At 40.7% G+C, this 20,524-nt stretch overlaps 1 protein-coding gene across 1 annotated transcript in view; it reads left to right on the top strand.

Annotated features, from left to right (window-relative positions):
• LOC139622891 (transmembrane protein 150A) overlaps positions 1–20,524 on the top strand; it is a 24,257-nt gene extending 3,733 nt beyond the window's left edge. The window contains exons 3-8 of the mRNA XM_071480593.1: positions 1,254–1,301; positions 1,997–2,083; positions 3,273–3,340; positions 8,830–8,957; positions 16,176–16,353; positions 16,872–20,524. Of these exons, the coding sequence (XP_071336694.1) occupies positions 1,254–1,301; positions 1,997–2,083; positions 3,273–3,340; positions 8,830–8,957; positions 16,176–16,353; positions 16,872–17,125 (763 nt within the window). The 3' untranslated portion in view covers positions 17,126–20,524. The remainder of the gene's footprint in view (positions 1–1,253; positions 1,302–1,996; positions 2,084–3,272; positions 3,341–8,829; positions 8,958–16,175; positions 16,354–16,871) is intronic.

Below are 20,524 nucleotides of genomic sequence, written 5' to 3'. Positions count from 1 at the left end.
TCTGGCTTCTACGACTTTTGCATGGTGATTCACATAGCCTAATGCCACCCAATAACCAACCGGAGTGTTGCCTCCCTCTGTAGCAGCCAGTCAATACCACACGTGCATTTAAACAATCACATGTAGAAAACTAAGTGAAAAGTAATGAATGGTGAAGATGAGAAAGATGAGCCGCAAACAGGCACCATGATGTTGCTCCTCTGACAGTAAGTAGTTCTTTCGGGATCGTCTATAATCAGAATCAAGTTACACATAAGCTTTAATTGATTGCAAGCATCTATATATATTTGATAGAGAGAATCATGATAGTTATTGGATTATTGTATATATCATGCTATATATGGTTACCTCTTTATTGAGTATTGAATTATTACAGGACTGTTATAACCAAAAGCTGCAGTAGATATTGCCGGTGACCTCTCGCCTTATTTTTCTTGTAGTTATGTACCCACAGTGATGATATAACTATAACTGTTTTACACCACTTTTTTTGCATAAAATACCCTTTGCCTCCAGTTGGTCTTGCCACAACGCGTTTATGTCAATCACACATCTGTCTCTGTGCTTGTTATTGGCAGATTTGTGTGTGTGTGTTTCTTCATAATATGTCTCTGTTCTTCAAAGGCTGGTTTGTGAGTGTGATACTATTGGCCCTGGAAAGATTCTTAATTGGTACTTAACCTCCCACTGAACTACGACTGCTTCAGGACAGATAGTCTCTGTGTCTTACACCCTTTGTCTCCTTGCGTCTGTCTGTCTGTCTTTCCATCGTTTTCTGGCTGTTAAAAATATTGCTTTGATCAGTGTGCGTGTTTGTGTGTCTGCATAAATAATAAGGGAGTAATGCGACAGTTGCTTTTCCTTCCTGAGATTCCCTTACCCCCTCTTAGATGTCCACCCAGAAATACTGTCTCAAAAATGATCGTGTGTAATTTGTATCTATTGATTTTACAATTTAAAAGCACAGTTTGGCTTATGTAGGTACCTAAGACTATTGATTATGTTTTCCTTTGTTCTTTATACTGAGCAGTGTAACCAATCATCGTCTCATTAATGTTTAAAAATTGTAATGCTGGAGATTTAAACATCAGTTGTTGGTCCCAGTTATTCTGAACTGTCACACTGGATAATGATGTCAGCTGAATGTCAAAAATGTAGAGTTAAACAGTATGACAAGTCATTAAGTGCTCTCACGCTAGCACGTTTGCAGTTGCTTTGTATTCTGGCTAATAATACTTCCTTTTTATTTTTAGGTACGCCATGGCCCTGTATAACCAGCATGTCTGCCCTGTGGATAACTGGTATGTTGCTCAATCTATTCAGTGGCTCATCATGCCTCTGTTGATCCCTACACACCTGCAGTCTCACTGTCACTGTCAGCATGTTTCCCAATCTTTGTCTGCACAGGCGGCAATGACGTCTGTGGGTATGTTAATTAATAGTGTTGTGTCACCTCAGGAATGTTTGAGAGACACACCTCAATCAGCTCGCAAACCAAAAGAATAAACTGGAGTTAAAGGGCTTAGATCTAAACTGACATTTAACATTTTTTTTCTGTCAGCGAGTGGTTGACCGTGGGTTTGTTTCGGACAAGCTGTGGTTAATCTCTAGCAGCAGAGCTACTATGTGATGACACAGGGGTTCTCTGCTACTTTGACTCACCATCCCTAAAAACAAAAGAAAGCCTGGTTGTGACTCCACAACATGGCTCATGGCTCAAAAAAAAAAAAAAAATTGTTATTACTGTTACTGTTCTATAATGAAAAAATCCTTATATAACAAATTAAATATTTACTCCAGACACAGATACTGTACATTTGTTTTAGTTTTTAAATCTAATTTTGCTGATTTCTCAGTAAGATCCAACTTGTAGTGATACTTTGACAACTTGAAATTAAATGGGATTTTGCTACACGTGTGTATCTTTCAACACTGAACCTTGCACTAACCTTGTTTTTGTGTGCGTGCGCGTGTTCATGCACGTTTGATGCTCCAGGTTGTACAACCAGTCATGTGAAGAGGAGCTTTATTTGCAGAGCGGGCCAACCTTGTGCTGCACGCTAGACAATGTACCTCTCATCAGGTCAGTGAGACTACCACCACTCCCCTGTCCGTCCCTCTGTCTCTTCTCTGTGTCTTTGTTTGTAGTTTCTGACTGACGATTAAAAACAGGAACACTGCTCTATTGTCCTATGTGACCCCTGTCGGCACATTGTTGGTAAGAAGTAAGGGAGCTTCAAGGAGACAGTTCTCCTGAGTGTGTGACTGTGTGTGTGCCTTCTGAAAATAACTTTGGGGCTGAAATATCCTGCTGCCACCGTGGCAGTTCAGAGGCGAAGCATGAGTCTGCTCTTGACCTTGTAAACGCGCACATTGAGGAGTTGGCTCGGTTGGGAGGAAAGACACTCCCGCCGTTTTGTTTAGCTTTTAGGGCCCACATCAAAGGCCAGCTGTAGAGTAAATACTGTGGTTTGTATAACAAATCTAGAGAAAATCTTAGAAAAATGTAAACAAATCACTGCTTATGTTTCTGTCTAAGTGCAGATGTCTTTTAATGAGCATGAACATGTTCCCAGAAATGTGGAGTAGCCCTCAAACTATATGAGCAACGACAGATTAACAGCCGAACTGAGACACGTGTAAGTGTTGCAGAGGCACTCTTTCCCAATGCAGTGCTGCTGCTGAGGAGGTGAATGTGTAAGAGGCACACATCTTTCAGCCATATCAATCATAGTGTCGTAATCAATGAGTAATTGACTGAAATCAAATGATATCACATGACTAAGACGTGACTAAACCGACGTACTATTCCATTAAAAATACTCAATATACCAAAGAATTAGTGCGAAAATTAGTCTACTGAATTTGGCGTTTTCATCTATGTACTGAAGAATGTGTGTGTGTGTGTGTGTGTAGCTGCAGTCAGCTGAGAAGACTTTGTAGGCAGCTGGAGCGCTGCACAGACAGCCTGTGTTGACTGTCTCCAGCCTTCCCCTCCTACAAGCATTTCCCATTCCTAGAGGAGAGGCAGTATGCACTAGGTGAAAAGTCAAAGGCTTCACGATGGGATGTGAGGGAAGCGTGGTTCCACCCCCCCCCTCATGCCTACCCACCAACTCACTCAATGCATGAGCACAAATGCATCTCTAGCGACATGCTATATTTCACTGTGCACAATACGGGAGGGGAATCAGAGGAACTGCTGCTGTGCAGTGTGCGTAGGTTGATTCACAGTACTTCTCTGACTTATTTCTGTGTACGCTTTCTTGCAGTAAATGTGGGACTCTTCCCCCTGAGAGCTGCTTCTTCAGCCTTATCTGCAGCACAGGCTCATTCATGGGTAAGGCATCACGTGTACACGCATTCAATACATAGACACACACACACACACACACACACACACACACACACACACACACACAGTGTCGCAATCAGTGATCATTCAACTTCACTTTCACTGATAGTTTCCTCTTTAAGTTAGGAAGTCACAGTATCAGAGTTACAACAGTCGAATATCTTGATGATCCAATCATCCGCTGATTATTTCCTTGAGTAATCATTTTGTCTATAAAATATCACAAAATAGTGAAAAATCTTCTTCCCAGAGACCAAAGTGACACATTGTCTAAAACCCAAAGATGTTCAGGTCACTATCATATAAAACAGCAAATTCTCATATTTCAATTCTGACTAGAAACAGTTGCCTTTTTTTCTTTAATAATATTTTTTTAAAAAAAAGGTTAATAATGGATTTTCTGCTGACAAACTTATAGATTCAGTTCTCCATAATATACAGAATACCTTTTTTTTATAGGATTAAGTAAAGTATTTAGTTAAGTCAGTATATAAATGGATGAAAAAAGGATGCACTGCTTTTACTTTATTGCACAAGAGATATTAATTCCAATGTCAACAATTCTTCAGAGATCAGTTTCTTTTGTGGTAGGTACCAAATGTATTTGTTTTGATCAACTGTTTTGCTTATGTAACATGAGTTTTGTTTCCCGTGGAAAAGTGCTGGTTCCTTATACAACCACACTAACCAAGAGCCAGTGAAAACCTTGCATGTGGTAAAATTGAATGTAAGGAGGGGTTGAACCAGGAGAACATGCCTGATATAAAAGAAAGGAACGGGCTCCCGTGTGCTGGTCTGTGTGTTTTTTGTGAGTCTACACGTGCTGTTCCCTGTGTTAACTCGTGGTTCTGACTGCCCTGATGTAGTTAATGTTTCCCAGCTGTGCCTTAGACAAGCTCACCGTGTGTGTGTGTGTGTGTGTGTGTGTGTGTGTGAGCGTGCATTAGTGTGTGTGTGTGTGTGTGTGTGTTTGTGCATGTATGTAAAGCCAGGGAGAGCTTTGTTATTCTTTTCATGAGGATCCTCTCCGTGCTTCTAGCAGCTATTTAAGGCCTGCATGTCCGACTGACTGATTGGCTGACTCTCAACCGTAGCTTGACACATCTGAGAGGGAGGCAGAGACAGAAAAATGATAACACAATATTGCTTGCTTGATTCAAAAAATCACTTACTACTTTGAAAGCTGTATGCTGTGTGCTGTTGAGATCTGAATTACAGCTTTGGTCTTTGCCTGTGACACGTTCATGTTTGTATTTATGTATTTGGAGCTTGAGAGATCCCGGTAGGGACCAGACTGTTGCAGCTCATTGAGGAATCAGCTCAGGCAGAAGTGAAGGTCCAACATGTTTTACTGGCTCTGTGAGACAGCCCTGAATCACAGTGGTCAGTCTGTTGACCTTGTGTACATGCACGAACAGGTGTAAGACAGGGAGAGGTAGACTATACAAAATCATACAAAAATGCAGCCAAATCAATTCCGAAAATGTTGTGTTATGCAACCAAACAATGTAGCACGTTAGGGTTAAGAGCCCAACAAAAGCAAAACAATATTACAGATTTCCTGTCTCCCCTGTTGACTCCTTTGCTCACCAATGATGACAGTTCATGTCTGACTCAATTTAGATCTGTTGTAACTTTCCAGTGAGCCATGTTTACAGCTATCCTGGCCCATTACTCCTTGCACAATGTGTCTGCAATTTAACTGTATAACTGGCTTTTGGACAGCTGAGAGGACCAAACAAACAGTTTTTATATGAACTACTTGCACTTCAGGGAATCGTAATGGGTATTTTCACTAGCTTGTGGAATTTTCTAACGAAATATATCAAACAATTAAATATATAATTATCTGCAGATGAATTGATAATAAAGATAATCCTTAGTTGCAGCCCTACACATAACTTCAGCAGTCTTGATACACATCCCCTGGTGACACTGACCTCTATTTTAACTCTCCAAAGCGCATGGTCTAAAGTGGATGGTGCAAGTGCATTTAGGGCATCTCCATATCCACTTTTGCATGGTTCAGAGGGGTTGTATTTAGTCTCTTAATTAATCATTGGAGTATTTTAGGCGTAACATGCGCACTCAGAGTGCTGTCTCCCATTCCCTTTAAAAGCCAGGCGTGCTTGCACCTTGCACTCATTTATGTCCAAGACACACGGCCATGTTATGCAACAAACAATATGCTGCAAACGATTCTCAGACCTTCTGAGGGTGGTATCATAATGTTCTACCTGACTTATCAAAACATCTGAAGCGCATTTTAGGCATGCTTGTCCTGTGCGTAACAGGCGGAGCAGATGCACATTGTGCAGCCTCCTATGTAGCCACATGTTACTATCTTATCGGTCTGGCTATAACTGGTTTATATAAAATTAGATATCAAACTACGCCTATTGTTTACATAAAGAAATCAGATCTATTCTCGCCTTGCAAAACATAACGGCTGTGAACACACTCATTCCCTATCCGTCAGTACTGTTTGAACCTAATGTAATCTGTTTGCAAAGCATATTATTACTTAAAAGGTGATTGCAGTTAGTTAATCTAAATAACTACACTGTATTTAGTTTTGGGCTGAAGCTGCATTCACAGCACCGGTTTCAGTGCTTCAATCATCAGGTCAGATTGGCTGCATGAACAGCTGCCTCGTCATAGTTTATTTTTTCTTCACCATCCAATACAGTAGCGCATGTTGTATGTTAATACCAGTGGTAAAGCAAGTTATTATGGCTCTACAAAAGTAGGTCTGGCATGTAGCTGTACAACAGGCTATTGTAAATAATCAGTGCTTAGCTTCTTAGCCTATTGATTTATGTCTTACTTTATAGATTGCGCGTGCTACAGTTGGCTCAGTGGTACACTCCTATCTGGGATAACATGGACTCAATGAACTGTATATTGCCTCAGAATTATTCCTCTTGTTTTTATCCCAGTTCCCACCTTTCTGCCAGTGTACACACACAATGTTTCAAAGACAATACATGTATCCTTTCTCTGCATACCTCCTGTGGGAGAGAATGCAGCTGGGTGTTTGGGTTGAAACATATCCCCTTGTGAGGACAGCAGAGTTTATTTAACTGTGAGGTGTGGTGTGGCCAATGGGACTTTTGTGGGAACCTGCACTTGTATGTGTACATGCACTAGTTTTAGTGTTCAGCCATGTCTATGAAAGCAAAAGCAAGTCTGTGCTTGTGACAGCAGGGTTGTGTATAAATTACAGTATGTCCACGTTGCTGCAACGTGACTTCCATGGTAGAGTAGCACTGGTGTATGTGCACCAGTGTGTGAGTTAGTGTTTGAGGCAGTCCTCTGCTTCCTCTCCCGGGCTTCCTTAGTTCAGAGAAAAGGAGTAAGATCCAGAGAGGGCAGCTCTTTGGAAGGCGTCCAAAGCTGGGACACAAGCACGCCGTCTTTATGTAAACTTATTCCTATTGTTGAGCTGTCAGACAACAGCTTGTCCTGACCTTCTGAGGCCAGCTGTAGGTCAGCTATGCTGCTTACTCATCAAACATCTAACCCTTATGCTGTAAGATCCAGTGAGCTCAGCTTGGCGAGCATCCTCAAAGAAATATGCTAGAAAACAGCCCACACAAATGTTCTTTTAGAGCGCACAACATAAAAAAATAAATGTGAAGGAAACATGGATTTGCTCCTGGAGAGTAATGGGGAAAATCCTCAACCTTCAATCCAAGCTTTCATCATCTTAGGTAAATGCCAGCATGTTCAAACATGCTCATTTGTTATGATGAAAATGTCATTTTGTTGAAACATTGTAGGAAAGATCCACAGCCAACGAGTCTGCAACAGAGACAGAGATGCCATAATCTAATTAAATAAACTGCAGTTCACTTTCTTGTCCCTTCAGTAACACAGTATGTTTTCCATTTAAAGAAAAAGACGAGATTGTTTCCGAGCCTGGAGACACTATTTATTTTTCCATGATTGTAACTGTGATCACTTTGCCAAGATGAGGGAACAGAGTGCAGCTCACACAATCAAGACCATTACATCTGTTGCTTTGCTCATATGTATCTATGTAGCAATGTTTATCTGTATGGTTCCCTTTAAATAAACAAACAAATTAATATTTAATTCATATTAGATCATATGTTGAATGTAGGTTTGTCATTTTTATTCTAATTACTTGCAGCTTTCCAGTGGTTTGTTTACATGGTTTACTTTGTGGAAAATGCACAGTTACTGTTTACTTGAACAAAATGGTTATTAGTCCTATATTCCTAAAAATCCATGTTAAAATAATATACATTCATCAGCTACACCACTTATCCTTTGAGGGTTGAGGCATAAGATAACATTCAGCAGGAAAATTAAAAAAAAAAAAGATTGAAATGCTTTTCATTTAAAACTTAATAGAGTGAAGTTTAGCGTATACTGATAATATTATATAGGTTGATATATGTATACACACTGCACTATTATGGAAGTTAGTACAAGAAAGTCACTCACACACCACAATTTATTACACACATCTGAAAATTTTACACTCTACTATATGGCAGTAAAGTCCACCACACAAATTCAGTCATTGCAGTCACTAAAATAATGATATATACACACAAAAATATAAAAAAACAAATCACTTGTTACATTAACTTGAACTTCAGACAGTACCTTTAATGGATACCAAAGCAGTCCTAGAGTAAATAATTGTTAATGGTTAATATTTAGGTTGTGGCCAGGTTATAAAATGTGTCTGCTCATGGAGACGCTGGCTTAGAGCCAGACGGGCCACAACATACCCAAACCCTAGCTCGCAGAGACAGAGCTTTGCATTGTTAATTTTCTCTCTCCTCTGTCTCTTACACAGAGATGGTGACAGAGTTAACACAACAGTTTAGTCTCTGGGACATTGTATGAGTTTCAGGTCAACACAGGAGGGGCGCGTTGTCCTCTCTTATTCTCTCAGCCTCCTGTCCTCTCCACTCACCCCCTCTGCCCCGCTTTCACCAAGCCCAGTCAACCTTCGTCAAGCACCAGCCGTGAGGAGCTAACAAAGAGAAACCAAGCGGGGGTCAGCTCCTCAGTGCAACAACAATACCCCCAGTCACAGCCCATTAGCACATCAGCAGTCATCTGTCCCATGTACTGTATTTCGTTTCCCCTTGCCTTTTAATCTTATGCAAGACTCCAGACCAACCCCCACCCATGTATCGTTCCCACTTTCCCGCCATTTCCTCCCTCTCATATTCCCACATGTTAGGCAGAGCAATTTGACTTCCTGTAATTCTCAATCAGCTTTCAAAGAATTCTTGTGTTTCTTGGCTAAATGAGGTGTGTGAGTGTTTGCGTGAAATTGAACCCAGGCCCTGTGAAATGATCGGTTTGCATGCTACTTTTCCAAGTACAAACTTAATGCTGCCTTTTCTCCATTTGCCTCAGCATTTCACTGTTTTCCTGGTGCAGCGATTTTAGTCTCTGTGTCTCTTTATGTCTCTCTCTCTCTATAGTAATGGTGATTGTGCTGCTCCGGTATGCCCACGTGATTGAGAAGCACCAAAACTGTGTTCTCAACACAGCGAGTCTCTCCACAGGCTGGATCTGTGCTGCTGGACTCATCATGGTGGGCAACTTCCAGGTATGGTGAACCAGTTAATTACCCAGAAAAATAAACTGTGATAAAACACAATAACAATATGCACATTAAATGATGAAAAAAATCTAGGATAGCAATAGCAGAAAGTAGTAGTAGTAAAATGGAAATTTTCAGGGGAAAAAAATGCCAAAGATTTGGCAAAAAATTGGGTTTCAGATTTCTTCTATGTGACGATTTGTTGCTGTTTTGTGGTCTTACATCATATTGAGTTGAATATTTCTGGGTTTTGATGCTGATCTGCCAAAACAAGACCTGTGATGGCATCAACTTGAGTTGTAGGATATTATGATGGGCATCTTTCACTGTTTTCTGATATTTTATGGACCAAACAATTCATCGAGAAAAACAAAAGCATAATTATTGCGAATGAAAATAACTTTTAGTTGCGGTCATAGACAGAACTGCATTTCACCGGAACATCTCAGAGATATTCAGTCATGAGTCATGAACACAGGGCTTATATGGGCTTCCTTTTTGCTTATGTTTTGTTGTTTTGTTTGTTCAGCTTCTCCTCCCCCCTCTCTATACCACACACACACTCACATACTTACACACACACACACACACACACACACACCTTGTATGTCTTCCTCTGTCTTGCCTTTATAGATACAGTACTGCTCTGTCAGACAGTTAAGTGTTAAAACTACAAGTGAAGAAACCCAACCTGAATTCCTGCCCTGTAGATATTTGTTCTTGGGAAAGAATTTCTGCAGGTTTAAATATTTAGAGCCCTGGCTGGACGCCTAGACCGTGTGTGTGTGTGTGTGTGTGTGTGTGTGTGTAAGAGGAGTTACTGGTAGCTTTAATGAGAGATCCTTGGTATTTTTGCTGAGGTCTGTACACCTGTCCATTTCCCCTGCAGCCAACACAATGACTACGAGAACTGACTGCTCACGTACCGTCTAATACATCCCACACCGTGACACGTGTTGTACGATTATCAACGTTATTTGCTCCATCTGTGTTTCATCGGTGTTTCTGATGAAAGGCTGGATACTTTTGGTTACTATTGTGGTTTTGTCCTTCAACTTTTAAAACATAGTTAAATTCCCGACTGTGGACAGGAAATGTTGCGAAAGCCGTAGAGGGAGAAGACATGTGACCTACATCGTATAGACACTGGCTGTCTTGACCATAGAAAAAAAAACCTTCCGTTTTTGATACAAATTCTAAAATGTATGCAGTGGTAAACATTTCTGTTTTTAATGAAAACATGTTTTGTTATAAAATAGAATTATGTTGTATTCATTGTCATTGTTATATCAGCAGGTTTTCACTAGAAAACGTAATACAGTGTATGACGGTGCCTTTAAGTAAATGTGATGCTAAACACTTTGCCCTATGACCTCTCCTCTTGCTTAGTCTTGCTTTTATTTGTTTAGGCCTCAGTTATGCTCCCTTGTTGAACTGCACACAGACAGCTGCGGACAGGTCATAGTTGTTCTTATCATACTTCTCTTTAGTCTGCTTGGAGCCGTGCCCAGTTGGTGCCTTTGTAAACTGGAGGGCACACAGGCGTCCACACAGAGCCTCGCATATACCCTCTGATGATGAAACTTATGTCGCACAGAACCTAGTGGACCCTTGTGTACTTGTGGATACTGAAAGTATAGCACTAGCTTTGGGATTCATTGGTTTATGATGGCTTGGTTATTTAGGGAGGAGTGACTACAGAGATTTTCACTTTCATAAATTTTTTATCCTGTGACATTATCATATATAATTTACCATGTTGTCTCTGTAGTAAGATGATGACAGAGATGGGAAGGATACTTAACTAAATATCTTAACCTCTGTCTGAAGTTCACTGTGTGATGAAGAAGAAGAATGGCCCTACAGGAGTGTGTGGAACAGATGTGCAGTGGCAGTTTGTCTGAGAGTGCACGAAGGTCGTCTTCACCTATTTCCCGTTTCTCCTCCGGGGCCTCTGCTCTGCAGATCTAGGAGGAATTTTATGAGAAGAGCCAAGGGGAAGTGAGTCATCAAGTCTGGCCATGCATGGAGCAGAGCTGGGCAGACGGGGTGTGTGTAGGAGAGGCCCCATCTATAACCAATCACAGGCCTGACCCTAGCCGCTTGCTCGCAGACTCACATCTCCTACAGTCGGGGACATTCCGGTGGGATGGAAATAGAGATGTCATTGATAGTGAATAAACTATGGAAACCACATGACAGAATAAAAGTCCTGCTGCAAAATGAGGCACAGACACAAATTAATTTGCTTAAAAACATATGGACACAGCTTCTGCAGGCAAACAGGCAAGTTGGAATCAGTGGAGAAAGGAAGCCGACACATCAAAGACTGAAAGCACCAAAAACAAAACCCATGGACACATACTCTGGCAACTGCTGCAGTTTGTAGCTGTGTGTTACATAAGGCTTTGGCAGCACAGCTGTGGCGTGGCCACTGGGGCTTTTCCTGTCAGGTGGTCTGATGGTTTGGGCAGAGAAGCACATAAATAGATGATCACTGCCACACAGAGGTCTGTGAGTGTGTCAGAGCTGGGTCGAATGCTGCCTCTGGGAAGAGGAGAGGAAGACGCAGGGTCAGAAAAGCTGGATGGATCGCTAAACCCACATGCACATTTACAAATGAGGCCCACTGTCAGAATACACCTTCAGTGGGGCCTTGCTCCTTCGTTGATGCTGTGTCGATTAGGTCACTCTGGAAAATGACGCTGAGATATTGATCAAATATCTAAGTTTCTGTTTAACATCTGTGAAAATATGCTTTTTCACCTCTTTTGCCAGGAGATAGATAAGAAGATTGATGACACTCTCATTTCTGCTCTTTGTATACACAAATGGAGCCAGCAGTTGGTTAACTTAGCTTAGCATAAAAAAATGGAAATAGGGGGGAAACTACTGGACTGGATCTGTTTAAAGCAAAGAAAATCATCCTGTTAGCACCTCTAAAGTTCACTAATCAATTGCCCTGAAGTGCAAAAGTGATGGGTTGTGCTTTTATGGGTTATGTTTGAGACTTTTTCTTGAAAAGGATGAACTGAGCCTTTGATGGTTCTGGTATCAAGGTGTAAATTATGATGAGCATATGTGACACATGAAATATCTTACAATGGACTTTTGGTCTCAGAGGAGAAGAGATGAAAGTAAGAAAAGTATAAGTATAGTTAAAATGATGTATTTTGCAGTTGCTGGTTTATGCAGCGTTCTTGTTAAAAAAAAAAAAAAAAGAAAACAGGTGCCCTTTAGTTGGTGGAAATTCTTTCCCTTCTTTGTTTATTATTGTATATTTTATTACGAAAGATTGGAAAAATTAGGTCCAATGCAAAGTCTTGCATTTTACAGCCTTTAATTTCCCATGGGTAAAAGTTGAAAATGTGTCTGACGATGTGTGTTTGTTTTTACATTTTTAATCCCAGGTAATTAATTGTGTTAAGGCTTTGCATGCAAGAACAATTTTTCGTTCATTGCCAAGCTGAAGTTCTGGGTAAAGTGCTTTCATAATAGGTGGTGGTGGTGACACCTTCAGTTACAGACTTTGGCAGGCGTTTGGTTCAGCAGGTGTGTTGTAAACGGTTGGAAGTCATTAGAGTTTCACTTCAGCTTATTAGGTTCTTTTTCCAGAGAGTAAAAACTGAAGCTGACAGAAAGCTGGATGTCAGTTGAACTTGTTCACACATGAACATCCACACCCCTGTTATCATCCTGCAAGCTTGTAACCTTCTGTGTCATCATAAAACTTAACAGTCATTCAAAAACAGTTTTTAAATGCAGCACACAGTGAAAGTGAAAGTATTTACTATAGGTGGTTATCAATGAGGCTTACTCACATCCAAACTCCCCTCACTGCACACACATTCATTTTTGCGACCAGCTCTCTTCTCTCGGGAGTGTGAGCTCTGCTGACTCCAGCATTGCACTGTGTGAGCACCATTACTATTCATTTATGCAGGGGAGCTGCTGGTCAGTGTCGCCCTGCAGGAACTGATTTATCAGGCTGATCTTGCTTAGTCATCAAGCTGCATTTTACATAGTTCTGCAGAAGATCTTGTCGGAGACCTCTAAGAATGACACTGAAGGAGAAATGTGTATTGATCTTCGGCAGAATTTTTTTTAATTCATTTATTTGCACAATTAAATTACACAGAAAATGACAAAGATAAATGATATACAGTGCAGAAAACCCATTGGGCTTATTTGAAGCCTCCATCTAATTGATGTTAAACTTGAACAATATTAGAGAACACAAACATACGGAAGATGATATGACTACATAAAAATGATAGCAAACAAGCCTGGATGGATGCAGAAATACTGTCATGACCAGCAATTCATCAGTTATGTCACCTATTTCTTGGATATCAGTGGGCTGATATAAAAGAAGAGATAGGAGCATTTCTTAGAATAAAATCCAGTGGATTACCATGACAAACAGGAATTTTGTCAGCTAGCCTTATTCGTAACTAATATTAACAAAATATTCATTATATTCTTGAACTATGTCAAATGGATTGTTGAAAGAAGTTTCACAAACTAAAGGTCAATCCCTTTATGTGGTTTTAATATCATTTGAATACCTCTTAAATTTCCTCTCCTTTATAAAAACCATGGGGAAGAGGAGTAGGATTTGAGGCATATTTTCTGTACAGCTTATTCTTTTTCCTCAACAAGTTCAGCAAATCAGTTGTAAACCAAGGCTTATTGAAGTTTTGACCCAATTTCTTGATAGAGCTGCCAATTGGAAAACATTCATTAAAACTGAAGTTAATAACTTTCTTATAATTGTGATATGCAGAATCAGCATTTTTTCCCTGATGTACATCACCCCATGAAATACTGGCACACATATCTTAAAATTTGAAAAATGTTTGACTTGCTTTCATTATTTCCCTGGTATGTTTAGCTCTTTTAATCTCGTTTAAAAAAAATCTGACAAGTCTAAATGTAAAGACCCCAGATTTCATTACTTCATTTAAGCAGTTAATTAAGATGTGGTCAATCAAAGTTGCTGAATTTTCTTAAACCCGAGTAGGAAAAAAAAGTAATTAGAATAAAGAATATTAAGGGGAATCCCCAGTAAGGGTATCTAATTTATTTTTAAAGAGGTTTAAATAAAAAGCTCTTTAAATATAACAGATTTTTTCCTCATTGTTTGTCACGTCAAGAGAACTGGACAAAACTTTCAGTAAAATCTTTGATGCTCGAGTCAGGTGGGTGATAAATAACACCAACAATAAGAGTCTTTCCACCAGAGAGAGTCCTGTCTGACTTCAGACAGAGGTCATCCCTAATTTTAAATTCATAGTCACCGTTGATAAACAGAGATCCTCCACCTCCAGATCTGTTCTCTCACATGCAGAGAATTCAGGGAACTGAATTACATTTAGGTAATTTAAGGATTATATTTAGGTAATTTAAGGATTTCTCCAGAGACCTTGTAGAAAGTGTGTGAGGGGGCATAGAACCACATAAGTCATTGAACTGAGTTTCATTATGAAACCTAGAGGCATCAAATGATGATGTCAGTATCTATACTGTAAGAGTCAACTGTAGAAGGATGTGACAGGTGTAGACTTTTCTGGTGACTTTTAGCTGTAGCAAATTTCCGCAGTGACACGTGAAGGAAGACGCTCAGAGAGAGGCAGTTTCTGTTGAACACATATTGACAATGAGAGCAGCTCAGTCTGTTCCTCATCCTCATCCCCCCCCTCGTGTCTCCACTGTCTGTTCCTTTGTTGTTTCTTACTCCCTGTGCTGCCAGTGTCTTAACACCTCACCCTGTCCTTGTCCTAGTGCACTGTACGGTGTGTGAAACCATACATTAAGTAGAAAAGCAAAGGTTTACTTGATGGGTTAATACACCACTAATCCAGCAGGTAAGGTTTGCAATTAGTGACATAATCTGGCACACTAGGCAACACACACACACACACACACACACACACAGAATAGTTCAAACACTAGCAGTACAGATCATTGTGGAGTGTATGGATTAAAGTTGCAGCTATCAATTATTTTCATTATTGATTTGATTGGTCTTTAAAATATAAAAAGGTGAAATCTCTAGTATGGATGCAACATCACTTAAAACAAGAAGGTTCCAAAGCATATGCTTGTTGTCTCTGTGTTTGTGTGTGTGTGTGTGTGTGTGTGTGTGTGCGCGCGCGCATGTGTTTTTCCATTACTGAATGTTGTGAGTAACAGATTGGCAGTACTACAGCTCTCAGTCCCCCACAGATGTAGTTATAGTAGATAGAGAGGTGGTGCAGTTGAAGACATGGGACTTTGTGGTAGCCATTTTACTAAGGATGCTGTTAGACTAAATGAGAATTACCACCCTGTGCAAAATGCCTTTGGGAAAACGTTTAAGGCCTTGTTGTGCTCTCTCCCATCATCACTCACAGCTCTGGAGATGCCACAGACTGATCAGAGGAAAGACTCATATTGCTGTGTATGCTTTTCATAATGAACTGTCTGGAAATCTTACTTTGTCACTTCAAGGATTAGCCTCCTACACAAGAATGTTCAGTATGTATTAGCCGGGTCAATGGACAAATGGCTCAGAAGCCAAAACTAAATAACTTCTAGGCTGTTGCTCTAATGATCCCTAAGAATTATGCAGAGCAGAGGGACATTGTTTTCAAACACAAGGCTTTAACTATTTAGTGTTTGCCAAGAAAAGCTTTTTTTTAATCATTTGACTTTGGCTTTGGTTAATGCTCCATTTAGTCTCTTATCTGTTCTGATCAGTACATTTGAGCTCTGTGTGTCTGAGTGTCTGTGTGCGTGTGTGTGTGTGTGTGTGTGCGAGTGTGTGTGTGTGTGTGGATCCTGCAGTGGGAGCTGCAGTCACATGCTCCTGAGCAGCTCTTTTGTGTATTGTTTCTTATCGTTCTTGTGACCAGCAGGAAAAAGGAGGCGTTCTGTTGTGGTGCTTGCTGCTCTCGTTTCCTACATATCACCCTCTCCTTTTCAATTATTCTTCCTGGACGCCTTACTAAAAGAAATCTAAGAGGCTTCAAACAATGTATTACACAACAATGAGTAATCTGACCCAACAGTTTGATGCAGAAGTTGTCTGATGTTGCCCCCTTCTGATCTTCCACGTGGTGTTTTCTTTTCCTGTCAGCCGCTGAACTGCTGATTTTGTGTATTATCTTTGTCTTATCCATTTTAATGTAACCCCTGCTTCTCCCTCCCCCTCATCCCTTGTCTTTTCTCCTCATGTGACAGGTGGATAATGCCAAAGTTCTCCACTATGTCGGAGCGGGCATCGCCTTCCCCACTAGTATGCTGTTTGTGTGCCTGCAGTCAGCGCTGACTTACCGACTGGCCAAGACCCAGGGGGAGTACAACGTGGCCCACCTCCGGCTCTTCATGACCCTGCTGGCCTTTGTAGCCTTGGTGCTCAGTATCCTCACCAGTCACTGACAGATGGCAGCCTTCGCGGCTGTCAAGTGCTTTGGATTAGGGCGTAGTGCTGCCAGCCTGATAGAGGACGGAGACATCACCTCTAGATCATATCACAACAGTTTCCCTGCAGTATTCACTCTCAAATCCTATCTTTTGTCTTTATGGAGCATTCTTCCAGCTATACATGAGAATAGACATAAAGATTCATAAAGGGTGTACTGTCAAACAGTTCCATTTGTTTGCGCTTATTTGCGCAATTAACACGTGATTTCACATTTGTCTTCTTCTTTTTATAATCAGGTAAAATGGTCAGTTCCTTATTCCAAGTACTGAAATAATTAGATTGATATCGGAATTTCACAATATCCGTGAGAGCAGTCAGAGAGTTTGTCCTGAGGTAACTCGGGCCACTGTCAGGCCAGTGAACATCTGGCCAGTCGGTAACATGTACAGCTCAGACTGCTGCTCAGGGTTTTGATACTGCTTTTCTGTTGTGGTCCTTAACCATGTTTGCAGGTGGTGTGTTTTTCTGTCAGGAGAGCTTTGTCCTGCAACATGCGTCAGCCATCTTTGAATGGGTGTTCTGCGTCATCATCATGCTGTTTTACGGGACATTTGCCTTTGAGTTTGCCAGCATGTCAGGAGATACCATGGTGGTGCTGGCTAGAGGAGGAACCCTGGGACCTGCTGGGAGAGAACACAAGGTGGACGCACTGGGAGCACTCTCGCAGCCACACCCACTCCAGCCGGAAAACATGTCCATACTGTAGCCCGTCAGCACATCCTGATGCCACACAGGTGGCTTGTTTATTCTTTTCAAACTCCGGTTGTAGAATGAGTTTAATTATTCATTTCCAGCCACACTCCTCTGAAGCTTTGAAATGAACCAGGCCAGTGCAGCAGCCGTTCATGGCAGAGTGGATTCTACTGTTTCAGCCCCAGGGGCGTAGATCTGCTGCCACAGTGGAGAGCTCAGCTTGTATTGAGCTTTGTGTCTCTAAAGAACTCATTTGCATTTTGCACATTGCACAAAGTGTGAAACCAAATTTTCTCCAAACTCAGTCCTGTCCTCAGTGACCAGGAGAGGACAGAGTGTTTTGTTAATCAGATCAAGAAAATATGCTGTCCCCCCACCCCCTGAGATCCTGTAACCTGTCTCAATAAGTGGCCTTGGACCATTTCCACTTCAGGTAACCGCCGTGATGCTTTCATTGTAAAGCAGTGAAGGCTGCTGGACGGCCTGGCTGACAGTATTACCGTAGTGAGACAGAGGGAGAGAAACAATGGTGTGAGTGTGTTACAGTGTAATGTCAGACTTGTGGTCTGTTTTCTTACAAGAGAATGGATGAATCAAATAGAAGAGTAGACGTTTAGGTCAGTACTTGAGATAGAAAAGGCATTTTGCAATCATTTAAACCTGCATTAAGCAATAATTTTGATATTAACAAATCATACAATTGTAATGTCAAAGAGTCATTCATAGTAGCAAACCCCCTGAGAATTAACATCCTACTCTACATAGATTTTAGCTGCTTTTAGCTGACAGAAAGTCGACCATTGGGTAAGCAGAAGACCCAGATTTGTTTCTCAGGAGCTGGTTAACCAAGGCTAAAAGGAAAGTGAATAGTCGACTCTTAGGATGATAATGTTGCTCTGTGTCTGCTGGATGTGTAAGTGGTTACAGTTTATTTTGTGGTCAAAACAACGCTTAACATAGCTTTAAAACATGCACCAACAACAATGCCACTCATGCAAACCATTTTAGGTACATTTTTAAGTATCCATGGCACCCACACCCAGCACACATTGGCTTTTTGTGTCTGGATGCTTTGGATGATGTGCCATATCATTATTTTAACTGCACATAAAACATATAATAAATCTGGTGCCTCATAAATGTAAACCTTTATCACTGAGTCTTATTGTTAGGATCAATATACCATATCAACCTTAAACCTCAAATAGTATTTGATTTAACTTCCCCTCTGTAGAGTTCTGCCAAGGAATAAGGAGAGATGACACAGTGTCCAGAGGCCAAATACGTACCAGCTAATTCAACCCAGAGCACTGGGCTTATTGAGTTTAGTGACGAGGCATCACACGAGTTTCCAGGTTCCATCGTCAGAGGTCTGCATCTCATTATTCCCCAGCAAGGAGGGGCAGAACATGGTCTTATTGTTTTACCTTCTGACTGTTTCGTGGAATCTCAGAACCCTTCACAGCATGTCCAGCTGGTGTAGCGGGACAAAAAGAAAAGGAATGATTTGTTATGTAAGACATAACTGAGATGAACTGTCCTGCCTCTGTGTTACTGTACAGCAGGACGTGCCAAGTATCAGCCTGCCTGTGGCACCAGTGCTAAAACACAAAGGGCCTTATCTTGTCATTTTTCCCCGAGTTTAGCTGTGATTATGACACTGAAAGCAATAAGATGGAGACACAGGGACAGTTTGTGGAGGAGCGGGGACAGAAGGTTGCATGAACACATGTGAGTGCCAGGAATACCAAAGCAGATATTTGGCACTACTGATTCATTGAGTGAAAAATGCTCCCTGCTAAAACCTAACCTGACTTGATATTTTGACATCTGTCAGAGCAGTGTGGCCTCATGTCATCTCTGACATTCTCTGACTTCCTCTGTCGTTGACATTCTGTGCTTTGTTGTAACTCTGGTGTTAAATTTACAACATTTCAGTGTAATATTAACACCATTTTTTAAATTTTTATTTCTGGTGTAAAAACCAGAGCAAGCAGATGGTTTACACCAGTAATAGACTTGTTAGTCAGCCTTCACATAGTGAAAATATCACTCTCTCATACCACAACTGGCCACATGTTGGGCAGTGGTTTTGTTAGTGCCAGTATACTGAGTGCAAACACTCAACAGAGCTCATTCTTCACACACAGTTTAATAATCTGTCACAGAGGGACTGAAATGTAGTAATTCGCTTTCAGACTGAATGTATGATTACTCTCAACAAGACTGAACTGGAAAAGCTGGTGCACGCTGCTCTGTGGAATGAGCTGGAAGGTCGACACAGCACCAGCTGCACCGCTGATCACCTGCTTCTCTCTGCTGGTCAAACTGCTCATTGCATGTGAGTTTGTGTTGGGATCAGGGCTGTAATGTTGTCGTTCAGCTCACAGGAGGTCATGTTTTTACTTGAAAAATTATACATTTTTGTATCCACAGATGAGAATAATGAGAATCGGCTACAAGTTTAGGTCAAATCTGATTTTTTTTTTTTTTTTTACTTCGACTTCTACCTGGCATCACCTTGATGTAAAACCTAGCTGTGTGACCATATTCACTTTTACAACATGCATTCTACTAGCAAATCACAGGTTAAGATTCAATGTATTTTATTGTTAAGCCAAATGATGGTGCTGCTCATGCTGCTCTAGCAAGAAACATTTTGTCGTTACACATTTACTAAAAGTGTTGAATTTTCTTTACAGGTTTATGCATGATAGAGATCTATGCATAATGTTCCACAATTTAAAACATTTCTGTTCCGTTGCCTGCTCGGCCTCCTCCGCATTTCATTTCTGTCCTCTTTCCCCTCGTTTACCGATCTGTCTGATCTTTGCACTCAGGAAAATGTTACGACACCAGCTGCATTGTTTGATTCAAAGCAGAATGAACTGTTTGCTTCTGCCTTCTGATGTCTTTGTTTCAATGGAATTCGTTTTATGTTCATGAGGATTTTTGATGTATATTTGTTTCGTGTAGTGTAGGTGTGACGGCTGTTTCACAGTTGCAGTACTGATGGTTAGCCGTGATATAATAGATTATTTTTGTTAATCAAGACTTTGTAAAGCTTAAAAATAAACATTCCCTTGTAGTTAGCTTGTGAGAATGCGTATGCTGCTCACGCAAGCGTGGTTAAATATCTGCAAGAAAAAACAAGCTTACTCATGCAGTCAGTAGATGATTGGTGAGAGCATTCTGACAAACTAACAAGCATCTGCAAACCTCACATAAATCTGTTACTCGATACCCAATTCTCTGTTAAAATGCAAAATGCTCCCCATGTGCCTTATGTATAATTTTGATAATGAAAACCAAAGAGGTTTAGGTTGTAAATTCTATTTTGATGAAAAGTCATATGATTGTATATATATATATATGCCTTAATGTACAAAAAAATAAAAATAAAGTTTAAAAA

This window comes from Trachinotus anak, unplaced genomic scaffold (genome assembly GCF_046630095.1).
Source record: "Trachinotus anak isolate AG129_WGS33_773 ecotype Australia unplaced genomic scaffold, CSIRO_AGI_Tana_v1 ptg000007l, whole genome shotgun sequence".
Classification (NCBI taxonomy): domain Eukaryota; kingdom Metazoa; phylum Chordata; class Actinopteri; order Carangiformes; family Carangidae; genus Trachinotus; species Trachinotus anak.
The sequence above is the reverse complement of the archived record's forward strand: the minus strand, read 5'-3'. Positions and strand labels throughout refer to the sequence as shown.